This window comes from Oncorhynchus kisutch, linkage group LG7 (assembly GCF_002021735.2).
Source record: "Oncorhynchus kisutch isolate 150728-3 linkage group LG7, Okis_V2, whole genome shotgun sequence".
NCBI classification, from domain to species: domain Eukaryota; kingdom Metazoa; phylum Chordata; class Actinopteri; order Salmoniformes; family Salmonidae; genus Oncorhynchus; species Oncorhynchus kisutch.
Genome location: NC_034180.2, coordinates 56,152,622 through 56,176,705, shown reverse-complemented (window position 1 = coordinate 56,176,705; position 24,084 = coordinate 56,152,622). Strand labels below are relative to the sequence as shown.

At 49.8% G+C, this 24,084-nt stretch overlaps 2 protein-coding genes across 8 annotated transcripts in view; both read left to right on the top strand.

The window, feature by feature from the left end:
• Positions 1-24,084, top strand: part of LOC109882006 (attractin) — a 715,620-nt gene that overhangs the window by 402,074 nt on the left and 289,462 nt on the right. The gene's annotated exons all lie outside the window — the stretch shown is intronic.
• rab11fip5a (RAB11 family interacting protein 5a (class I)) overlaps positions 1-24,084 on the top strand; it is a 93,707-nt gene that overhangs the window by 69,199 nt on the left and 424 nt on the right. The window contains exons 4-7 of one of the 3 annotated variants that reach the window (XM_031829400.1): positions 10,369-11,363; positions 11,472-11,958; positions 20,274-20,418; positions 23,975-24,084. The exon at positions 23,975-24,084 is cut by the window's right edge and continues 424 nt beyond it. In XM_031829400.1, coding sequence (XP_031685260.1) covers positions 10,369-11,363; positions 11,472-11,958; positions 20,274-20,418; positions 23,975-24,082 — 1,735 coding nt within the window. In that variant the 3' untranslated portion in view covers positions 24,083-24,084. Of the gene's footprint in view, positions 1-10,368; positions 11,959-20,273; positions 20,419-23,974 lie in introns of all 3 variants that reach the window. The other 2 variants (XM_031829399.1, XM_031829401.1) reach the window with 2 other exon arrangements.

Here is a 24,084-nt window from a genome sequence, read left to right as displayed (position 1 = left end):
CACAACAAGAGAGACGACACATCACAACAAGAGAGACGACACAACACTACATAAAGAGAGACGACACATCACAACAAGAGAGACGACACATCACAACAAGAGAGACGACACATCACAACAAGAGAGACGACACATCACTACATAAAAGAGAGACGACACATCACAACAAGAGAGACGACACATCACAACAAGAGAGACGACACATCACAACAAGAGAGACGACACATCACAACAAGAGAGACGACACATCACAACAAGAGAGACGACACATCACAACAAGAGAGACGACACATCACAACAAGAGAGACGACACAACACTACATAAAGAGAGACGACACATCACAACAAGAGAGACGACACAACACTACATAAAGAGAGACGACACATCACAACGAGAGACGACACATCACAACAAGAGAGACGACACATCACAACAAGAGAGACGACACATCACAACAAGAGAGACGACACATCACAACAAGAGAGACGACACAACACTACATAAGAGAGACGACACAACACAACAAGAGAGACGACACAACACTACATAAAGAGAGACGGACACATCACAACAAGAGAGACGACACATCACAACAAGAGAGACGACACAACACTACAAGAGAGACGACACATCACAACAAGAGAGACGACACATCACAACAAGAGAGACGACACATCACAACAAGAGAGACGACACATCACAACAAGAGAGACGACACATCACAACAAGAGAGACGACACATCACAACAAGAGAGACGACACAACACTACATAAAGAGAGACGACACATCACAACAAGAGAGACGACACATCACAACAAGAGAGACGACACATCACAACAAGAGAGACGACACATCACTACATAAAGAGAGACGACACATCACAACAAGAGAGACGACACATCACAACAAGAGAGACGACACATCACAACAAGAGAGACGACACATCACAACAAGAGAGACGACACATCACAACAAGAGAGACGACACAACACTACATAAAGAGAGACGACACATCACAACAAGAGAGACGACACATCACAACAAGAGAGACGACACAACCACTACATAAAGAGAGACGACACATCACAACAAGAGAGACGACACATCACAACAAGAGAGACGACACATCACAACAAGAGAGACGACACATCACAACAAGAGAGACGACACATCACAACAAGAGAGACGACACATCACAACAAGAGAGACGACACATCACAACAAGAGAGACGACACATCACAACAAGAGAGACGACACAACACTACATAAAGAGAGACGACACATCACAACAAGAGAGACGACACATCACAACAAGAGAGACGACACATCACAACAAGAGAGACGACACATCACAACAAGAGAGACGACACATCACAACAAGAGAGACGACACATCACAACAAGAGAGACGACACATCACAACAAGAGAGACGACACATCACAACAAGAGAGACGGACACAACACTACATAAAGAGAGACGACACAACACAACAAGAGAGACGACACAACACTACATAAAGAGAGACGACACATCACAACAAGAGAGACGACACATCACAACAAGAGAGACGACACAACACTACAAGAGAGACGACACATCACAACAAGAGAGACGACACATCACAACAAGAGAGACGACACATCACAACAAGAGAGACGACACATCACAACAAGAGAGACGACACATCACAACAAGAGAGACGACACATCACAACAAGAGAGACGACACAACACTACATAAAGAGAGACGACACATCACAACAAGAGAGACGACACATCACAACAAGAGAGACGACACATCACAACAAGAGAGACGACACATCACTACATAAAGAGAGACGACACATCACAACAAGAGAGACGACACATCACAACAAGAGAGACGACACATCACAACAAGAGAGACGACACATCACAACAAGAGAGACGACACATCACAACAAGAGAGACGACACAACACTACATAAAGAGAGACGACACATCACAACAAGAGAGACGACACATCACAACAAGAGAGACGACACAACACTACATAAAGAGAGACGACACATCACAACAAGAGAGACGACACATCACAACAAGAGAGACGACACATCACAACAAGAGAGACGACACATCACAACAAGAGAGACGACACATCACAACAAGAGAGACGACACATCACAACAAGAGAGACGACACATCACAACAAGAGAGACGACACATCACAACAAGAGAGACGACAAACACTACATAAAGAGAGACGACACATCACAACAAGAGAGACGACACATCACAACAAGAGAGACGACACATCACAACAAGAGAGACGACACATCACTACATAAAGAGAGACGACACATCACAACAAGAGAGACGACACATCACAACAAGAGAGACGACACATCACAACAAGAGAGACGACACATCACAACAAGAGAGACGACACATCACAACAAGAGAGACGACACAACACTACATAAAGAGAGACGACACATCACAACAAGAGAGACGACACATCACAACAAGAGAGACGACACAACACTACATAAAGAGAGACGACACATCACAACAAGAGAGACGACACATCACAACAAGAGAGACGACACATCACAACAAGAGAGACGACACAACACAACAAGAGAGACGACACAACACTACATAAAGAGAGACGACACAACACTACATAAAGAGAGACGACACAACACTACATAAAGAGAGAGACACTACATAAAGAGAGACGACACAACACTACATAAAGAGAGACGACACAACACTACATAAAGAGAGACGACACAACACTACATAAAGAGAGACGACACAACACTACATAAAGAGAGACGACACAACACTACATAAAGAGAGACGACACAACACTACATAAAGAGAGACGACACAACACTACATAAAGAGAGACGACACAACACTACATAAAGAGAGACGACACAACACTACATAAAGAGAGACGACACAACACTACATAAAGAGAGACGACACAACACTACATAAAGAGAGACACCACAACACTACATAAAGAGAGACACCACAACACTACATAAAGAGAGACGACACAACACTACATAAAGAGAGAGACACTACATAAAGAGAGACGACACAACACTACAACACTACATAAAGAGAGACGACACAACACTACATAAAGAGAGAGACACTACATAAAGAGAGACGACACAACACTACAACACTACATAAAGAGAGACGACACAACACTACATAAAGAGAGACGACACAACACTACAACAAGAGAGACGACACAACACTACAACACTACATAAAGAGAGACGACACAACACTACATAAAGAGAGACACCACTACACTACATAAAGAGAGACACCACAACACTACATAAAGAGAGACACCACAACACTACATAAAGAGAGACACCACAACACTACATAAAGAGAGACAACACAACACTACATAAAGAGAGGCGACACAACACTACATAAAGAGAGACGACACAACACTACATAAAGAGAGACCTAAGACGACAACATAGAGCAAGGCAGCAACACATGACACCACAACAACAAGAGAGACGACACAACACTACATAAAGAGAGACCTAAGACGACAACATAGCACGGCAGCAACACATGACACCACAACAACAAGAGAGACGACACAACACTACATAAAGAGAGACCTAAGACAACAACATAGAGCAAGGCAGCAACACATGACAACACAACATGGTAGCAACACAACATGACAACAACACAACATGGTAGCAACACAACATGACAACAACATGGTAGCAACACAACATGACAACAACATGGTAGCAGCACTACATGGTAATAGCACAACATGACAACAACATGGTAGCAACACAACATGACCACAACATGGTAGCAACACAACATGGTAGCAACACAACATGACAACAAATTGGTAGCAACACAACATGGTAGAAGCACAACATGATGACAACATCACATGATAGCAGCACAACATGGTAGCAACACAACATGACAACATGGTAGCAGCACAACATGGTAGCAGCACAACATGACAACAACATGGTAGCAGACCATGGTAGCAACACAACATGACAACAACATGGTATCAACACAACATGGTAGCAACAAAACATGGTAGCAACACAACATGACAACAACATGGTAACAACACAACATGGTAACAACACAACATGACAACATGGTAACAACACATGGCAGCAACACAACATGGTAACAACATAACATGGTAGCAACACAACATGGTAGCATGACAACAACATGGTAGCAGCACAACATGGTAGCAGCACAACATGACAACAACATGGTAGCAGCACATGGTAGCAACACAACATGGTAGCAACACAACATGACAACAACATGGTAGCAACACAACATGGTAGCAACACAACATGACAACAACATGGTAACAACACAACATGGCAGCAACACAACATGGCAGCAACACAACATGGTAACAACACAACATGGTAACAACACAACATGGCAGCAACACAACATGGCAGCAACACAAAACATGGTACAAATATTATTGGGCACATACAACAGCACAAAGGTCAAAAAGGTAGAGACAACAATACATCACACAAAGCAGCCACAGCGCTCAGTAAGAGTGTCCATGATTTGAGTCTTTGAATGAAGAGATTGAGATAAAACGGTCCAGTTTTAGTGTTTGTTGCAGCTCGTTCCAGTCGCTAGCTGCAGCGAACTGAAAAGACGAGTGACCCAGGGATGTGTATGCTTTGGGGACCGTTAACAGAATGTGACTGGCAGAACGGGTGTTGTATGTGGAGGAGGGCTGCAGTAGATATCTCAGATAGGGGGGAGTGAGGCCTATGAGGGCTGCAGTAGATATCTCAGATAGGGGGGAGTGAGGCCTATGAGGGCTGCAGTAGATATCTCAGATAGGGGGGAGTGAGGCCTATGAGGGCTGCAGTAGATATCTCAGATAGGGGGGAGTGAGGCCTATGAGGGCTGCAGTAGATATCTCAGATAGGGGGGAGTGAGGCCTATGAGGGCTGCAGTAGATATCTCAGATAGGGGGGAGTGAGGCCTTAGAGGGCTGCAGTAGATATCTCAGATAGGGGGGAGTGAGGCCTATGAGGGCTGCAGTAGATATCTCAGATAAGGGGGAGTGAGGCCTATGAGGGCTGCAGTAGATATCTCAGATAGGGGGGAGTGAGGCCTATGAGGGCTGCAGTAGATATCTCAGATAGGGGGGAGTGAGGCCTATGAGGGCTGCAGTAGATATCTCAGATAAGGGGGAGTGGGGCCTATGAGGGCTGCAGTAGATATCTCAGATAGGGGGGAGTGAGGCCTATGAGGGCTGCAGTAGATATCTCAGATAGGGGGGAGTGAGGCCTATGAGGGCTGCAGTAGATATCTCAGATAGGGGGAGTGAGGCCTATGAGGGCTGCAGTAGATATCTCAGATAGGGGGGAGTGAGGCCTATGAGGGCTGCAGTAGATATCTCAGATAGGGGGGAGTGAGGCCTATGAGGGCTGCAGTAGATATCTCAGATAGGGGGGAGTGAGGCCTATGAGGGCTGCAGTAGATATCTCAGATAGGGGGGAGTGAGGCCTATGAGGGCTGCAGTAGATATCTCAGATAGGGGGGAGTGAGGCCTATGAGGGCTGCAGTAGATATCTCAGATAGGGGGGAGTGAGGCCTATGAGGGCTGCAGTAGATATCTCAGATAGGGGGGAGTGAGGCCTATGAGGGCTGCAGTAGATATCTCAGATAGGGGGGAGTGAGGCCTATGAGGGCTGCAGTAGATATCTCAAATAAGGGGGAGTGGGGCCTATGAGGGCTGCAGTAGATATCTCAGATAGGGGGGAGTGAGGCCTATGAGGGCTGCAGTAGATATCTCAGATAGGGGGGAGTGAGGCCTATGAGGGCTGCAGTAGATATCTCAGATAGGGGGAGTGAGGCCTATGAGGGCTGCAGTAGATATCTCAGATAGGGGGGAGTGAGGCCTATGAGGGCTGCAGTAGATATCTCAGATAGGGGGGAGTGAGGCCTATGAGGGCTGCAGTAGATATCTCAGATAGGGGGGAGTGAGGCCTATGAGGGCTGCAGTAGATATCTCAGATAGGGGGGAGTGAGGCCTATGAGGGCTGCAGTAGATATCTCAGATAGGGGGGAGTGAGGCCTATGAGGGCTGCAGTAGATATCTCAGATAGGGGGGGAGTGAGGCCTATGAGGGCTGCAGTAGATATCTCAGATAGGGGGGAGTGAGGACTATGAGGGCTGCAGTAGATATCTCAGATAGGGGGGAGTGAGGCCTATGAGGGCTGCAGTAGATATCTCAGATAGGGGGGAGTGGGCCTATGAGGGCTGCAGTAGATATCTCAGATAAGGGGGGAGTGAGGCCTATGAGGGCTGCAGTAGATATCTCAGATAGGGGGGAGTGGGGCCTATGAGGGCTGCAGTAGATATCTCAGATAGGGGGGAGTGAGGCCTATGAGGGCTGCAGTAGATATCTCAGATAGGGGGGAGTGAGGCATAGGGTGCAGTAGATATCTCAGATAGGGGGAGTGAGGCCTATGAGGGCTGCAGTAGATATCTCAGATAGGGGGGAGTGAGGCCTATGAGGGCTGCAGTAGATATCTCAGATAGGGGGGAGTGAGGCCTATGAGGGCTGCAGTAGATATCTCAGATAGGGGGAGTGAGGCCTATGAGGGCTGCAGTAGATATCTCAGATAGGGGGGAGTGAGGCCTATGAGGGCTGCAGTAGATATCTCAGATAGGGGGGAGTGAGGCCTATGAGGGCTGCAGTAGATATCTCAGATAGGGGGAGTGAGGCCTTAGAGGGCTGCAGTAGATATCTCAGATAGGGGGGAGTGAGGCCTATGAGGGCTACAGTAGATATCTCAGATAGGGGGGAGTGAGGCCTATGAGGGCTGCAGTAGATATCTCAGATAGGGGGGAGTGAGGCCTATGAGGGCTGCAGTAGATATCTCAGATAGGGGGGAGTGAGGCCTATGAGGGCTACAGTAGATATCTCAGATAGGGGGGAGTGAGGCCTATGAGGGCTGCAGTAGATATCTCAGATAGGGGGGAGTGAGGCCTATGAGGGCTGCAGTAGATATCTCAGATAGGGGGGAGTGAGGCCTATGAGGGCTGCAGTAGATATCTCAGATAGGGGGGAGTGAGGCCTATGAGGGCTGCAGTAGATATCTCAGATAGGGGGGAGTGAGGCCTATGAGGGCTGCAGTAGATATCTCAGATAGGGGGGAGTGAGGCCTATGAGGGCTGCAGTAGATATCTCAGATAGGGGGGAGTGAGGCCTATGAGGGCTCCAGTAGATATCTCAGATAGGGGGGAGTGAGGCCTATGAGGGCTGTAGTAGATATCTCAGATAGGGGGGAGTGAGGCCTATGAGGGCTGCAGTAGATATCTCAGATAGGGGGGAGTGAGGCCTATGAGGGCTGCAGTAGATATCTCAGATAGGGGGGAGTGAGGCCTATGAGGGCTGCAGTAGATATCTCAGATAGGGGGGAGTGAGGCCTATGAGGGCTGCAGTAGATATCTCAGATAGGGGGGAGTGAGGCCTATGAGGGCTGCAGTAGATATCTTCAGATAGGGGGGAGTGAGGCCTATGAGGGCTGCAGTAGATATCTCAGATAGGGGGAGTGAGGCCTATGAGGGCTGCAGTAGATATCTCAGATAGGGGGGAGTGAGGCCTTGAGGGGCTGCAGTAGAATATCTCAGATAGGGGGGAGAGATATCTCAGACTAGGGGGGAGTGAGGCCTATGAGGGCTGCAGTAGATATCTCAGATAGGGGGGAGTGAGGCCTGTGAGGGCTGCAGTAGATATTCCAGATAGGGGGGGAGTGAGGCTATGAGGGCTGCAGTAGTAATTTATCTCAGATAGGGGGGAGTGAGGCCTATGAGGGCCTGCAGTAGATATCTCAGATAGGGGGGAGTGAGGGCCTATGAGGGCGCAGTAGATATCTCAGATAGGGGGGAGTGAGGCCTAATGAGGGCTGCAGTAGATATCCTCAGATAGGGGGGAGTGAGGCCTATGAGGGCTGCAGTAGATATCTCAGATAGGGGGGAGTGAGGCCTATGAGGGCTGCAGTAGATATCTCAGATAGGGGGGAGTGAGGCCTATGAGGGCTGCAGTAGATATCTCAGATAGGGGGGAGTGAGGCCTATGAGGGCTGCAGTAGATATCTCACATAGGGCAGAGTGAGGCCTATGAGGGCTGCAGTAGATATCTCAGATAGGGGGAGTGAGGCCTATGAGGGCTGCAGTAGATATCTCAGATAGGGGGGAGTGAGGCCTATGAGGGCTGCAGTAGATATCTCAGATAGGGGGGAGTGAGGCCTATGAGGGCTGCAGTAGATATCTCAGATAGGGGGGAGTGAGGCCTATGAGGGCTGCAGTAGATATCTCAGATTTTTTCATTGATCCACAGTATTTAAATTGATCCCAGAACCCGTTGTCTCCATGTAGTCTAGTCTGTCGACAACATTAAAAGGTACACAGTATTTAAATTGATCCCAGAACCCGTTGTCTCCATGTAGTCTAGTCTGTCGACAACATTAAAAGGTACACAGTATTTAAATTGATCCCAGAACCCGTTGTCTCCATGTAGTCTAGTCTGTCGACAACATTAAAAGGTACACAGTATTTAGATTGATCCCAGAACCCGTTGTCTCCATGTAGTCTAGTCTGTCGACAACATTAAAAGGTACACAGTATTTAAATTGATCCCTAGAACCCGTTGTCTCCATGTAGTCTAGTCTGTCGACAACATTAAAAGGTACACAGTATTTAAATTGATCCCAGAACCCGTTGTCTCCATGTAGTCTAGTCTGTCGACAACATTAAAAGGTACACAGTATTTAAATTGATCCCAGAACCCGTTGTCTCCATGTAGTCTAGTCTGTCGACAACATTAAAAGGTACACAGTATTTAAATTGATCCCAGAACCCGTTGTCTCCATGTAGTCTAGTCTGTCGACAACATTAAAGGTACACAGTATTTAAATTGATCCCAGAACCCGTTGTCTCCATGTAGTCTAGTCTGTCGACAACATTAAAAGGTCCACAGTATTTAAAGGGATGGCCTCAGATAAATCTACTGAAACCCTATTGAATAAAAACTCCATGAGAACATCTGTTGGGCAGCAAGTGGGAGGGTTTTCCTCGGTTGAATGACGTTTATTCAGAGCGCAAGGGAACCACGCCTGCAAAGCCTGTTAGGCACCTGCAGAAGGTATGTCTGAATAGAAGGGAACCACGCCTGCAGAGCCTGTTAGGCACCTGCAGAAGGTATGTCTGAATAGAAGGGAACCACGCCTGCAGAGCCTGTTAGGCACCTGCAGAAGGTGTGTCTGAATAGAAGGGAACCACGCCTGCAAAGCCTGTTAGGCACCTGCAGAAGGTGTCTGAATAGAAGGGAACCACGCCTGCAAAGCCTGTTAGGCACCTGCAGAAGGTTGTCTGAATAGAAGGGAACCACACCTGCAGAAGGTATGTCTAAATAGAAGGGAACCACGCCTGCAAAGCCTGTTAGGCACCTGCAGAAGGTGTGTCTGAATAGAAGGGAACCACGCCTGCAAAGCCATTTAGGCACCTGCAGAAGGTGTGTCTGAATAGAAGGGAACCACGCCTGCAGAGCCTGTTAGGCACCTGCAGAAGGTATGTCTGAATAGAAGGGAACCACGCCTGCAGAGCCTGTTAGGCACCTGCAGAAGGTATGTCTGAATAGAAGGGAACCACGCCTGCAGAGCCTGTTGGGCACCTGCAGAAGGTGTCTGACAGGTCTGAATACCAACTACTGAGAAGTGCGTAGCAAAGGCGTAAATTCCTGAATCGGTTCCTAATGAGGTGTGTATTTTTTTGGGTAAGACCTGTTTCTAATACAGCGAAGGTCAGATGGATGAGGGTCCTGTATGTTGACTCCATCTGGCTAGACAACACAAACCGATCTGGCACCAGGCTACAATAGGTCTACAACTACACGGACCCATATTCAGTGGTGCCACTCAGTCTGGTGCATCGTCTCTCAGGCTAAACATTACGTTGTCTGTCTAGCTCAACGTGTTGTCGCAGGACTGGATTTAAAGACTGATGTTGATTAGGGGTTGAGGTACAGGTATGAGGGACGTTGGAACTCAGTTTGGAACTCAGGCTGGTTAACCAACCAGCTACCACTGGTTGGTTTAGTCTGTCAGGGGATAACGCCTCAGAGTTTTAGATGCTAAGAAATATGTTATTATTATTTTTAAATTCAGAATTGAAGGTATTATTCCCCAACATTTGCAGTTGTTTGGTGTTACCACTGACTATGTCCAGTAGAACTGCAGGTCTGAGGTTAGCCTTGTAAACAAACATCACTAATCAAGAGGACTGTGTGCCTTCCTTTCACAGCCCGGTGGTGTCACCTAGCTCAGGCTCTCACCTCACCCCACATACCCCTGGTCTCACCCCCCTTACCCCTGGTCTGCTGTCCTGGGGCCCCCCTCACCTCCCTGTAGATCCTAACTCACTGGGCACCCCACTCCATCACACTAACCCCTTCAGCCAGTCCCCCATGTCTCCCTCCAACCCGTTCCTCTCTCTCCTCCAGTGTAACCCTTTCTACGAGGAGCTCCTAGCTGACCAAACTCTAAACCTTAACTCTGCCCAGCCCCATCTGCCTCCCTGTTGTTCTAGCTTTACCTCCTATTTCTCAGTAGCACCCCAAACCTGGTCTACCAACCCTAACCCCGTACCCATCCTGCCCCCAACCCATGACAGCCCAGTCACACCAGACTGCACTAACACTGGTATGAAGGAACAAAGAGCCTCCCTGAAACTTCCTCCAGAAGAGAAGAGCGCCAACACTAAGGATAAAGAAGAAGAAGAAACAGTCAAAACGAGCCAGAGACCGCTCCCTCCGCTTCCAAAGACTGACACGGTGCCCTCTGCTAACTCTCCCCTCTGTGAGGAAGACATGTCCTATGCTAAGGCTGAGACTGCATCATTCTACTCTGCCACTGGCCCAGACAACATGGCTGCTTTAGACTTGATGGGGGAGTTCTCTGACGATCGATGCTGGGCCACTTGTGATGATGTCATCCGGTCAGACACAATAGATCGAGCCACATCCCATCTGGGAGCCACCTGTGTTGTTAAAGAGAAGACCACATCCCCTGAAGCAAGGATAGACTGGCCAAACGGCATGGACTTAGAATCATATAACTCAGCAGAACTTTCCAATGCACTTCTACACTCTGTCAGGTCTCAAGCTCACAGTCCACTAAAAACAGTTCAGTCCACTACTGGGACATCTAGTGGTGAGAAGGTCGATGAAGACATTGAGGATTACAGATTAGAGGACCAATACTCAGAACACCCTCGTGTGGAGTCTGTTGTAGTGCAACATTCTCTCTCAGAAGAACACCCTCTCCAACGGTCCCTCTCAGAAGAACACCCTCGTGTGGAGTCTGTTGTAGTGCAACATTCTCTCTCAGAAGAACACCCTCTCCAACATTCTCTCTCAGAAGAACACCCTCTCCAACGGTCCCTCTCAGAAGAACACCCTCGTGTGGAGTCTGTTGTAGTGCAACATTCTCTCTCAGAAGAACACCCTCTCCAACATTCTCTCTCAGAAGAACACACTCTCCAACGGTCCCTCTCAGAGGGCACAAGGAGGAACAGCGTTGAGGACCTGACTCTGTCGTTCGGCAGCGACCCTGGCGTTGTAACCCTGGGGTCTTTGTCCTTTGTCCAGCAGCATGACACTTCTGACCTCCTCGCTGCCTCCTCCTTCTCCGCTCCTTCCTCTCTAACTGCTGAACGTAACACATATTCCTCTCCAGCTCTCTCCTCTCTCCCTGCCCCGCCCCCTGCTACTGTGAGGTCATCAGTAAGCACTGTCTCGGCCGCAACCCTTTTCTCCACTGCACAGCCAGTGATTGGTGCATCGCATGCTGGCATGCCCCAGGAGACACATCCGCCAGCCAATCAGCAGATCAGGTGAGGTCACATGTTTACTGGGAAGTGGGGGGTGTCTCAACAGGGCCTCAAGTTCTTCTTCTTCTCTCAGTGACTGCCATAGTTGATGCAAAGATGAGCCCTCTACTTATCGCTATGGCGATTGACGATCTGGGGTCCCGTTGCTTCCACTGCCTCTCCTCTGCAACCTGTCTTCATTTTCTTCTGTGTGAAAATCTTCTACTCTTATATGTCAACACACACCATACTCCTGTGTTTCTTGTCTCTATGGTCAGTGTGATGGGTCCTGAAGTTAACCCCCCCCCCCCATGAAATGTAGTATAGACTCCTTTATGTGTTGGCTACACGGGGGGCGACACGCGCAAGTTGGTGGCAGAACAATCTGTATTTACATGGTGCTTATGAGTGCATTTCACACTACTTTTGGATTATAATGGGATTTTCAGGCTCGTGTGAATGTCCTGCTTAATATAATGTTTGTGTCATCATCGCAAATCAACTGCATTATACTTCAAATACACTTCAACCAGTAAAATGGCTCTTCGGCTAGCTTTTGCTAAAACCTATATCATATGAGTGTTAGCATTCTAGCTAACAAATGCTACATCCAAAATAGTTATTTTGCAAAGATCACATCCAAGTATAATCTTAGCTCAAGCAAGAATCAAAACATCATTGTAAGCGTATGAGAACCCAAGTACTGGAGGACAGGTCCCAATAACAGCTAGGAGGGGGAGTACTGGAGGAAACAGGGTTCAATAACAGCTAGGAGGGGGAATACTGGAGGAGACAGGGTTCAATAACAGCTAGGAGGGAGAGTACTGGAGGACAGGGTTCAATAACAACTAGGAGGGAGAGTACTGGAGGACAGGTCCCAATAACAGCTAGGAGGGAGAGTACTGGAGGACAGGGTTCAATAACAACTAGGAGGGGGAGGACAGGTCCCACTAACAGCTAGGAGGGGGAGTACTGGAGGACAGGTCCCAATAACAGCTAGGAGGGGGAGGACAGGGTTCAATAACAGCTAGGAGGGAGAGTACTGGAGGACAGGGTTCAATAACAGCTAGGAGGGAGAGTACTGGAGGACAGGGTTCAATAACAGCTAGGAGGGAGAGTACTGGAGGACAGGGTTCAATAACAACTAGGAGGGGGAGTACTGGAGGACAGGGTTCAATAACAACTAGGAGGGAGAGTACTGGAGGACAGGGTTCAATAACAGCTAGGAGGGGGAGTACTGGAGGACAGGGTTCAATAACAACTAGGAGGGAGAGTACTGGAGGACAGGGTTCAATAACAACTAGGAGGGGGAGGACAGGACCCAGTAACAGCTAGGAGGGGGAGTACTGGAGGACAGGTCCCAATAACAGCTAGGAGGGGGAGGACAGGGTTCAATAACAACTAGGAGGGGGAGTACTGGAGGACAGGTCCCAATAACAGCTAGGAGGGGGAGGACAGGGTTCAATAACAACTAGGAGGGGGAGGACAGGGTTCAATAACAGCTAGGAGGGGGAGTACTGGAGGAGACAGGGTTCAATAACAGCTAGGAGGGGGAGTACTGGAGGAGACAGGGTTCAATAACAGCTAGGAGGGGGAGTACTGGAGGAGACAGGGTTCAATAACAGCTAGAAGGGGGAGTACTGGAGGAGATAGGGTTCAATAACAGCTAGGAGGGAGAGTACTGGAGGACAGGGTTCAATAACAGCTAGGAGGGAGAGTACTGGAGGACAGGGTTCAATAACAGCTAGGAGGGAGAGTACTGGAGGACAGGGTTCAATAACAGCTAGAAGGGGGAGTACTGGAGGACAGGTCCCAATAACAGCTAGGAGGGGGAGTACTGGAGGACAGGGTTCAATAACAACTAGGAGGGGGAGTACTGGAGGACAGGGTTCAATAACAACTAGGAGGGAGAGTACTGGAGGACAGGTCCCAATAACAGCTAGGAGGGGGAGTACTGGAGGAAACAGGGTTCAATAACAGCTAGGAGGGGGAATACTGGAGGAGACAGGGTTCAATAACAGCTAGGAGGGAGAGTACTGGAGGACAGGGTTCAATAACAACTAGAAGGGAGAGTACTGGAGGACAGGTCCCAATAACAGCTAGGAGGGAGAGTACTGGAGGACAGGGTTCAATAACAACTAGGAGGGGGAGGACAGGTCCCACTAACAGCTAGGAGGGGGAGTACTGGAGGACAGGTCCCAATAACAGCTAGGAGGGGGAGTACTGGAGGACAGGTCCCAATAACAGCTAGAAGGGGGAGTACTGGAGGACAGGTCCCAATAACAGCTAGGAGGGGGAGTACTGGAGGACAGGGTTCAATAACAACTAGGAGGGGGAGTACTGGAGGACAGGGTTCAATAACAACTAGGAGGGAGAGTACTGGAGGACAGGTCCCAATAACAGCTAGGAGGGAGAGTACTGGAGGACAGGTCCCAATAACAGCTAGGAGGGGGAGTACTGGAGGAAACAGGGTTCAATAACAGCTAGGAGGGGGAATACTGGAGGAGACAGGGTTCAATAACAGCTAGGAGGGAGAGTACTGGAGGACAGGGTTCAATAACAACTAGGAGGGAGAGTACTGGAGGACAGGTCCCAATAACAGCTAGGAGGGAGAGTACTGGAGGACAGGGTTCAATAACAACTAGGAGGGGGAGGACAGGTCCCACTAACAGCTAGGAGGGGGAGTACTGGAGGACAGGTCCCAATAACAGCTAGGAGGGGGAGGACAGGGTTCAATAACAGCTAGGAGGGAGAGTACTGGAGGACAGGGTTCAATAACAGCTAGGAGGGAGAGTACTGGAGGACAGGGTTCAATAACAGCTAGGAGGGAGAGTACTGGAGGACAGGGTTCAATAACAACTAGGAGGGGGAGTACTGGAGGACAGGGTTCAATAACAACTAGGAGGGAGAGTACTGGAGGACAGGGTTCAATAACAGCTAGGAGTGGGAGTACTGGAGGACAGGGTTCAATAACAACTAGGAGGGAGAGTACTGGAGGACAGGGTTCACTAACAACTAGGAGGGGGAGGACAGGACCCAGTAACAGCTAGGAGGGGGAGTACTGGAGGACAGGTCCCAATAACAGCTAGGAGGGGGAGGACAGGGTTCAATAACAACTAGGAGGGGGAGTACTGGAGGACAGGTCCCAATAACAGCTAGGAGGGGGAGGACAGGGTTCAATAACAACTAGGAGGGGGAGGACAGGGTTCAATAACAGCTAGGAGGGGGAGTACTGGAGGAGACAGGGTTCAATAACAGCTAGGAGGGGGAGTACTGGAGGAGACAGGGTTCAATAACAGCTAGAAGGGGGAGTACTGGAGGAGATAGGGTTCAATAACAGCTAGGAGGGAGAGTACTGGAGGACAGGGTTCAATAACAGCTAGGAGGGAGAGTACTGGAGGACAGGGTTCAATAACAGCTAGGAGGAGGAGGACAGGGTTAAATCAAATCAAATCAAATCAAATGTATTTATATAGCCCTTCGTACATCAGCTGATATCTCAAAGTGCTGTACAGAAACCCAGCCTAAAACCCCAAACAGCAAGCAATGCAGGTGTAGAAAAACTCCCTAGAAAGGCCAAAACCTAGGAAGAAACCTAGAGAGGAACCAGGCTATGTGGGGTGGCCAGTCCTCTTCTGGCTGTGCCAGGTGGAGATTATAACAGAACATGGCCAAGATGTTCAAATGTTGATAAATGACCAGCATGGTCGTATAATAATAAGGCAGAACAGTTGAAACTGGAGCAGCAGCACAGTCAGGTGGACTGGGGACAGCAAGGAGTCATCATGTCAGGTAGTCCTGGGGCATGGTCCTAGGGCTCAGGTCCTCCGAGAGAGAGAAAGAAAGAGAGAATTAGAGAGAGCATATGTGGGGTGGCCAGTCCTCTTCTGGCTGTTCCGGGTGGAGATTATAACAGAACATGGCCAAGATGTTCAAATGTTCATAAATGACCAGCATGGTCCAATAATAATAAGGCAGAACAGTTGAAACTGGAGCAGCAGCACGGTCAGGTGGACTGGGGACAGCAAGGAGTCATCATGTCAGGTAGTCCTGAGGCATGGTCCTAGGGCTCAGGTCAGTTGAAACTGGAGCAGCAGCACGGCCAGGTGGACTGGGGACAGCAAGGAGTCATCATGTCAGGTAGTCCTGGGGCATGGTCCTAGGGCTCAGGTCCTCCGAGAAAGAGAGAATTAGAGAACGCACACCTAGATTCACACAGGACACCGAATAGGACAGGAGAGGTACTCCAGATATAACAAACTGACCCTAGCCCCCCGACACATAAACTACTGCAGCATAAATACTGGAGGCTGAGACAGGAGGGGTCAGGAGACACTGTGGCCCCATCCGAGGACACCCCCGGACAGGGCCAAACAGGAAGGATATAACCCCACCCACTCTGCCAAAGCACAGCCCCCACACCACTAGATGGATATCTTCAACCACCAACTTACCATCCTGAGACAAGGCCGAGTATAGCCCACAAAGATCTCCGCCATGGCACAACCCAAGGGGGGGCGCCAACCCAGACAGGATGACCACAACAGTGAATCAACCCACTCAGGTGACGCACCCCCTCCAGGGACGGCATGAGAGAGCCCCAGTAAGCCAGTGACTCAGCCCCTGTAATAGAGTTAGAGGCAGAGAATCCCAGTGGAAAGAGGGGAACCGGCCAGGCAGAGACAGCAAGGGCGGTTCGTTGCTCCAGAGCCTTTCCGTTCACCTTCCCACTCCTGGCCAGACTACACTCAGGGTTCAATAACAGCTAGGAGGGGGAGTACTGGAGGACAGGGTTCAATAACAGCTAGGAGGTAGAGTACTGGAGGACAGGGTTCAATAACCGCTAGGAGGGGGAGTACTGGAGGACAGGTCCCACTAACAGCTAGGAGGGGGAGTACTGGAGGACAGGTCCCAATAACAGCTAGGAGGGGGAGGACAGGGTTCAATAACAGCTAGGAGGGAGAGTACTGGAGGACAATGTTCAATAACAGCTAGGAGGGGGAGTACTGGAGGACAGGGTTCAATAACAGCTAGGAGGGAGAGTACTGGAGGACAGGGTTCAATAACAGCTAGGAGGGAGAGTACTGGAGGACAGGGTTCAATAACAGCTTGGAGGTAGAGTACTGGAGGACAGGGTTCAATAACCGCTAGGAGGGGGAGTACTGGAGGACAGGTCCCACTAACAGCTAGGAGGGGGAGTACTGGAGGACAGGTCCCAATAACAACTAGGAGGGAGAGTACTGGAGGACAGGTCCCAATAACAGCTAGGAGGGAGAGTACTGGAGGACAGGGTTCAATAACAACTAGGAGGGGGAGGACAGGTCCCACTAACAGCTAGGAGGGGGAGTACTGGAGGACAGGTCCCAATAACAGCTAGGAGGGGGAGTACTGGAGGACAGGTCCCAATAACAGCTAGAAGGGGGAGTACTGGAGGACAGGTCCCAATAACAGCTAGGAGGGGGAGTACTGGAGGACAGGGTTCAATAACAACTAGGAGGGGGAGTACTGGAGGACAGGGTTCAATAACAACTAGGAGGGAGAGTACTGGAGGACAGGTCCCAATAACAGCTAGGAGGGGGAGTACTGGAGGAAACAGGGTTCAATAACAGCTAGGAGGGGGAATACTGGAGGAGACAGGGTTCAATAACAGCTAGGAGGGAGAGTACTGGAGGACAGGGTTCAATAACAACTAGGAGGGAGAGTACTGGAGGACAGGTCCCAATAACAGCTAGGAGGGAGAGTACTGGAGGACAGGGTTCAATAACAACTAGGAGGGGGAGGACAGGTCCCACTAACAGCTAGGAGGGGGAGTACTGGAGGACAGGTCCCAATAACAGCTAGGAGGGGGAGGACAGGGTTCAATAACAGCTAGGAGGGAGAGTACTGGAGGACAGGGTTCAATAACAGCTAGGAGGGAGAGTACTGGAGGACAGGGTTCAATAACAGCTAGGAGGGAGAGTACTGGAGGACAGGGTTCAATAACAACTAGGAGGGGGAGTACTGGAGGACAGGGTTCAATAACAACTAGGAGGGAGAGTACTGGAGGACAGGGTTCAATAACAGCTAGGAGGGGGAGTACTGGAGGACAGGGTTCAATAACAACTAGGAGGGAGAGTACTGGAGGACAGGGTTCAATAACAACTAGGAGGGGGAGGACAGGACCCAGTAACAGCTAGGAGGCGGAGTACTGGAGGACAGGTCCCAATAACAGCTAGGAGGGGGAGGACAGGGTTCAATAACAACTAGGAGGGGGAGTACTGGAGGACAGGTCCCAATAACAGCTAGGAGGGGGAGGACAGGGTTCAATAACAACTAGGAGGGGGAGGACAGGGTTCAATAACAGCTAGGAGGGGGAGTACTGGAGGAGACAGGGTTCAATAACAGCTAGGAGGGGGAGTACTGGAGGAGACAGGGTTCAATAACAGCTAGGAGGGAGAGTACTGGAGGACAGGGTTCAATAACAGCTAGGAGGGAGAGTACTGGAGGACAGGGTTCAATAACAGCTAGGAGGGAGAGTACTGGAGGACAGGGTTCAATAACAGCTAGGAGGAGGAGGACAGGGTTAAATCAAATCAAATCAAATCAAATGTATTTATATAGCCCTTCGTACATCAGCTGATATCTCAAAGTGCTGTACAGAAACCCAGCATAAAACCCCAAACAGCAAGCAATGCAGGTGTAGAAGCACGGTGGCTAGGAAAAACTCCCTAGAAAGGCCAAAACCTAGGAAGAAACCTAGAGAGGAACCAGGCTATGTGGGGTGGCCAGTCCTCTTGTGGCTGTGCCAGGTGGAGATTATAACAGAACATGGCCAAGATGTTCAAATGTTGATAAATGACCAGCATGGTCGTATAATAATAAGGCAGAACAGTTGAAACTGGAGCAGCAGCACAGTCAGGTGGACTGGGGACAGCAAGGAGTCATCATGTCAGGTAGTCCTGGGGCATGGTCCTAGGGCTCAGGTCCTCCGAGAGAGAGAAAGAAAGAGAGAATTAGAGAGAGCATATGTGGGGTGGCCAGTCCTCTTCTGGCTGTTCCGGGTGGAGATTATAACAGAACATGGCCAAGATGTTCAAATGTTCATAAATGACCAGCATGGTCCAATAATAATAAGGCAGAACAGTTGAAACTGGAGCAGCAGCACGGTCAGGTGGACTGGGGACAGCAAGGAGTCATCATGTCAGGTAGTCCTGGGGCATGGTCCTAGGGCTCAGGTCAGTTGAAACTGGAGCAGCAGCACGGCCAGGCGGACTGGGGACAGCAAGGAGTCATCATGTCAGGTAGTCCTGGGGCATGGTCCTAGGGCTCAGGTCCTCCGAGAAAGAGAGAATTAGAGAACGCACACCTAGATTCACACAGGACACCGAATAGGACAGGAGAGGTACTCCAGATATAACAAACTGACCCTAGCCCCCCGACACATAAACTACTGCAGCATAAATACTGGAGGCTGAGACAGGAGGGGTCAGGAGACACTGTGGCCCCATCCGAGGACACCCCCGGACAGGGCCAAACAGGAAGGATATAACCCCACCCACTCTGCCAAAGCACAGCCCCCACACCACTAGATGGATATCTTCAACCACCAACTTACCATCCTGAGACAAGGCCGAGTATAGCCCACAAAGATCTCCGCCATGGCACAACCCAAGGGGGGGCGCCAACCCAGACAGGATGACCACAACAGTGAATCAACCCACTCAGGTGACGCACCCCCTCCAGGGACGGCATGAGAGAGCCCCAGTAAGCCAGTGACTCAGCCCCTGTAATAGAGTTAGAGGCAGAGAATCCCAGTGGAAAGAGGGGAACCGGCCAGGCAGAGACAGCAAGGGCGGTTCGTTGCTCCAGAGCCTTTCCGTTCACCTTCCCACTCCTGGCCAGACTACACTCAGGGTTCAATAACAGCTAGGAGGGGGAGTACTGGAGGACAGGGTTCAATAACAACTAGGAGGAGGAGGACAGGGTTCAATAACAACTAGGAGGGGGAGGACAGGGTTCAATAACAGCATGGAGGGGGAGTACTGGAGGAGACAGGGTTCAATAACAGCTAGGAGGGAGAGTACTGGAGGACACGGTTCAATAACAGCTAGGAGGGAGAGTACTGGAGGACAGGGTTCAATAACAGCTAGGAGGAGGAGGACAGGGTTCAAAAACAGCTAGGAGGGAGCGGACAGGGTTCAATAACAGCTAGGAGGGAGAGTACTGGAGGACAGGGTTCAATAACAGCTTTCTCTGTGAAACTATCTTCAGTATGGTTCAAGTCTGGAGACTGAAAGATGGACTTTTATTTTTGTGCCCTTTTCTGTCAGTGACGCATCTTACTGTATGTCCCTTTACAGTCCTCACCCAGTGAAGCCCCTGACCCCAGAGGAGAAGAGGCGGGCGGAACTTTCTGAGGGGCGGTCGGTGCTGGACAAACTCAAGTCCTCTATCCACCCAGGGAGGAGCAGCCAGCCCACCGAGCAGCAGCCTGAGAAGAAAAAGGTACAGCAGTGACTAGCTGGCACACACCACACAGAACTACCACACAGAACTACCACACAGAACTACCACACAGAACTACCACACAGAACTACCACACAGAACTACCACACAGAACTACCACACAGAACTACCACACCACACAGAACTACCACACAGAACTACTACACAGAACTACTACACAGAACTACCACACAGAACTACCACACAGAACTACCACACAGAACTACCACACAGAACTACCACACAGAACTACCACACAGAACTACCACACAGAACTACTACACAGAACTACTACACAGAACTACTACACAGAACTACTACACAGAACTACCTACACAGAACTACCACACAGAACTACCACACAGAACTACCACACAGAACTACCACACAGAACTACCACACAGAACTACCACACAGAACTACCACACAGAACTACCACACAGAACTACTACACAGAACTACCACACAGAACTACCACACAGAACTACCACACAGAACTACCACACAGAACTACCACACAGAACTACCACACAGAACTACCACACAGAACTACTACACAGAACTACACACAGAACTACCACACAGAACTACCACACAGAACTACTACACAGAACTACCACACAGAACTACCACACAGAACTACCACACAGAACTACCACACAGAACTACCACATAGAACTACTACACAGAACTACCCACACAGAACTACACAGAAACTACCACGCAGAAAGCACAACTGAAGCAATTGGCAGTTTCTCTGTTTAACTTAATCCCCCTCTCTTGTTGTCTTTACCTCACCTTTCTCCCCCTCTCTGTTGTCTTTACCTCACCTTTCTCCCCCTCTCTCATTGTCTTTACCTCTCCTTTCTCCCCCCTCTCTCTCGTTGTCTTTACCTTGCCTTTCTCCCCCTCTCTCTCTCGTTGTCTTTACCTCTCCTTTCTCCCCCTCTCTCTCGTTGTCTTTACCTTGCCTTTCTCCCCCTCTCTCTCTCGTTGTCTTTACCTCACCTTTCTCCCCTCTCTCTCTCGTTGTCTTTACCTCACCTTTCTCCCCTCTCTCTCTCGTGTCTTTACCTCTCCTTTCTCCCCCCTCTCTCTCGTTGTCTTTACCTCTCCTTTCTCCCCCTCTCTCTCTCATTGTCTTTACCTCTCCTTTCTCCACCCTCTCTCTCTCATTGTCTTTACCTCACCTTTCTCTCCCCCTCTCTCTCTCATTGTCTTTACCTCTCCTTTCTCCACCCTCTCTCTCTCGTTGTCTTTACCTCGCCTTTCTCCCCCTCTCTCTCTCGTTGTCTTTACCTCGCCTTTCTCCCCCTCTCTCTCTCGTTGTCTTTACCCTCGCCTTTCTCCCCCTCTCTCTCTCGTTGTCTTTACCTCGCCTTTCTCTCCCTCTCTCTCTCGTTGTCTTTACCTCGCCTTTCTCCCCCTCTCTCTCTCGTTGTCTTTACCTCGCCTTTCTCCCCCTCTCTCTCTCGTTGTCTTTACTTGCCTTTCTCCCCCTCTCTCTCTCGTTGTCTTTACCTTACCTTTCTCCCCCTCTCTCTCTCGTTGTCTTTACCTTGCCTTTCTCCCCCTCTCTCGTTGTCTTTACTTTGCCTTTCTCCCCCCTCTCTCGTTGTCTTTACCTTGCCTTTCTCCCCCTCTCTCGTTGTCTTTACCTCGCCTTTCTCTCCTCTCTCTCGTTGTCTTTACCTTGCCTTTCTCCCCCCTCTCTCTCTGGTTGTCTTTACCTCGCCTTACTCCCCCTCTCTCTCTCTCGTTGTCTTTACCTCGCCTTTCTCTCCCTCTCTCTCTCGTTGTCTTTACCTCTCCTTTCTCCCCCTCTCATTGTCTTTACCTCGCCTTTCTCCCCCCTCTCTCTCTCGTTGTCTTTACCTCCCCCTCTCTCTCTCGTTGTCTTTACCTCTCCTTTCTCCCCCCTCTCTCTCGTTGTATTTACCTCTCCTTTCTCCCCCCTCTCTCTCATTGTCTTTACCTCTCCTTTCTCCACCTCTCTCTCTCATTGTCTTTACCTCGCCTTTCTCCCCCCCTCTCTCGTTGTCTTTACCTTGCCTTTCTCCCCCTCTCTCGTTGTCTTTACCTTGCCTTTCTCTCCCTCTCTCTCTCGTTGTCCTTTACCTGCCTTTCTCCCCCTCTCTCGTTGTCTTTACCTTGCCTTTCTCCCCCTCTCTCGTTGTCTTTACCTTGCCTTTCTCCCCCTCTCTCGTTGTCTTTACCTCGCCTTTTCTCCCCCCTCTCTCTCTGGTTGTCTTTACCTCACCTTACTCCCCCTCTCTCTCTCGTTGTCTTTACCTCGCCTTTCTCCCCCTCTCTCGTTGTCTTTACCTTGCCTTTTCCCCCCTCTCTCGTTGTCTTTACCTCGCCTTTCTCCCCCTCTCTCTCTGGTTGTCTTTACCTCGCCTTACTCCCCCTCTCTCTCTCGTTGTCTTTACCTCGCCTTTCTCTCCCTCTCTCTCGTTTGTCTTACCTTGCCTTTCTCCCCTCTCTCTCTGGTTGTCTTTACCTCGCCTTACTCCCCCTCTCTCTCTCTCGTTTGTCTTTACCTCGCCTTCTCTCCCTCTCTCTCTCGTTGTCTTTACCTCTCCTTTCTCCCCCTCTCATTGTCTTTACCTCGCCTTTCTCCCCTCTCTCTCTCGTTGTCTTTACCTCCCCCTCTCTCTCTCGTTGTCTTTACCTCTCCTTTCTCCCCCTCTCTCTCGTTGTCTTTACCTCTCCTTTCTCCCCCCTCTCTCTCATTGTCTTTACCTCTCCTTTCTCCACCCTCTCTCTCTCATTGTCTTTACCTCGCCTTTCTCCCCCCCTCTCTCGTTGTCTTTACCTTGCCTTTCTCCCCCTCTCTCGTTGTCTTTACCTTGCCTTTCTCTCCTCTCTCTCTCTCGTTGTCTTTACCTTGCCTTTCTCCCCCTCTCTCGTTGTCTTTACCTTGCCTTTCTCCCCCTCTCTCGTTGTCTTTACCTTGCCTTTCTCCCCCTCTCTCGTTGTCTTTACCTCGCCTTTCTCCCCCCTCTCTCTCTGGTTGTCTTTACCTCACCTTACTCCCCCTCTCTCTCTCGTTGTCTTTACCTCGCCTTTCTCCCCCTCTCTCGTTGTCTTTACCTCGCCTTTTCCCCCCTCTCTCGTTGTCTTTACCTCGCCTTTCTCCCCCTCTCTCTCTGGTTGTCTTTACCCCTCGCCTTACCTCCCCTCTCTCTCTCGTTGTCTTTACCTCGCCTTTCTCCCCTCTCTCGTTTGTCTTTACCTCGCCTTTCTCTCCCTCTCTCGTTGACTTACCTCGCCTTTCTCCCCCCTCTCTATCTCGTTGTCTTTACCTCGCCTTTCTCCCCCTCTCTCGTTGTCTTTACCCTTGCCTTTCTCCCCCTCTCTCGTTGTCTTTACCTCGCCTTTCTCCCCCTCTCTCTCTCGTTGTCTTTACCTCGCCTTTCTCCCCCTCTCTCACTCGTTGTCTTTACCTCGCCTTTCTCCCCTCTCTCTCTCGTTGTCTTTACCTCGCCTTTCTCCCCCTCTCTCTCTCGTTGTCTTTACCTCGCCTTTCTCCCCCTCTTTCTTTCTCTCCAAGTCTCTGACGGAGGGAGCTGGGCCTTACTACCACCTGACCCACAGTGAGCTGGTCGCCCTCCTCCTCCAACGGGAAGGCGACCTACACCCGGCAGAGGGTGGAGTTTGACC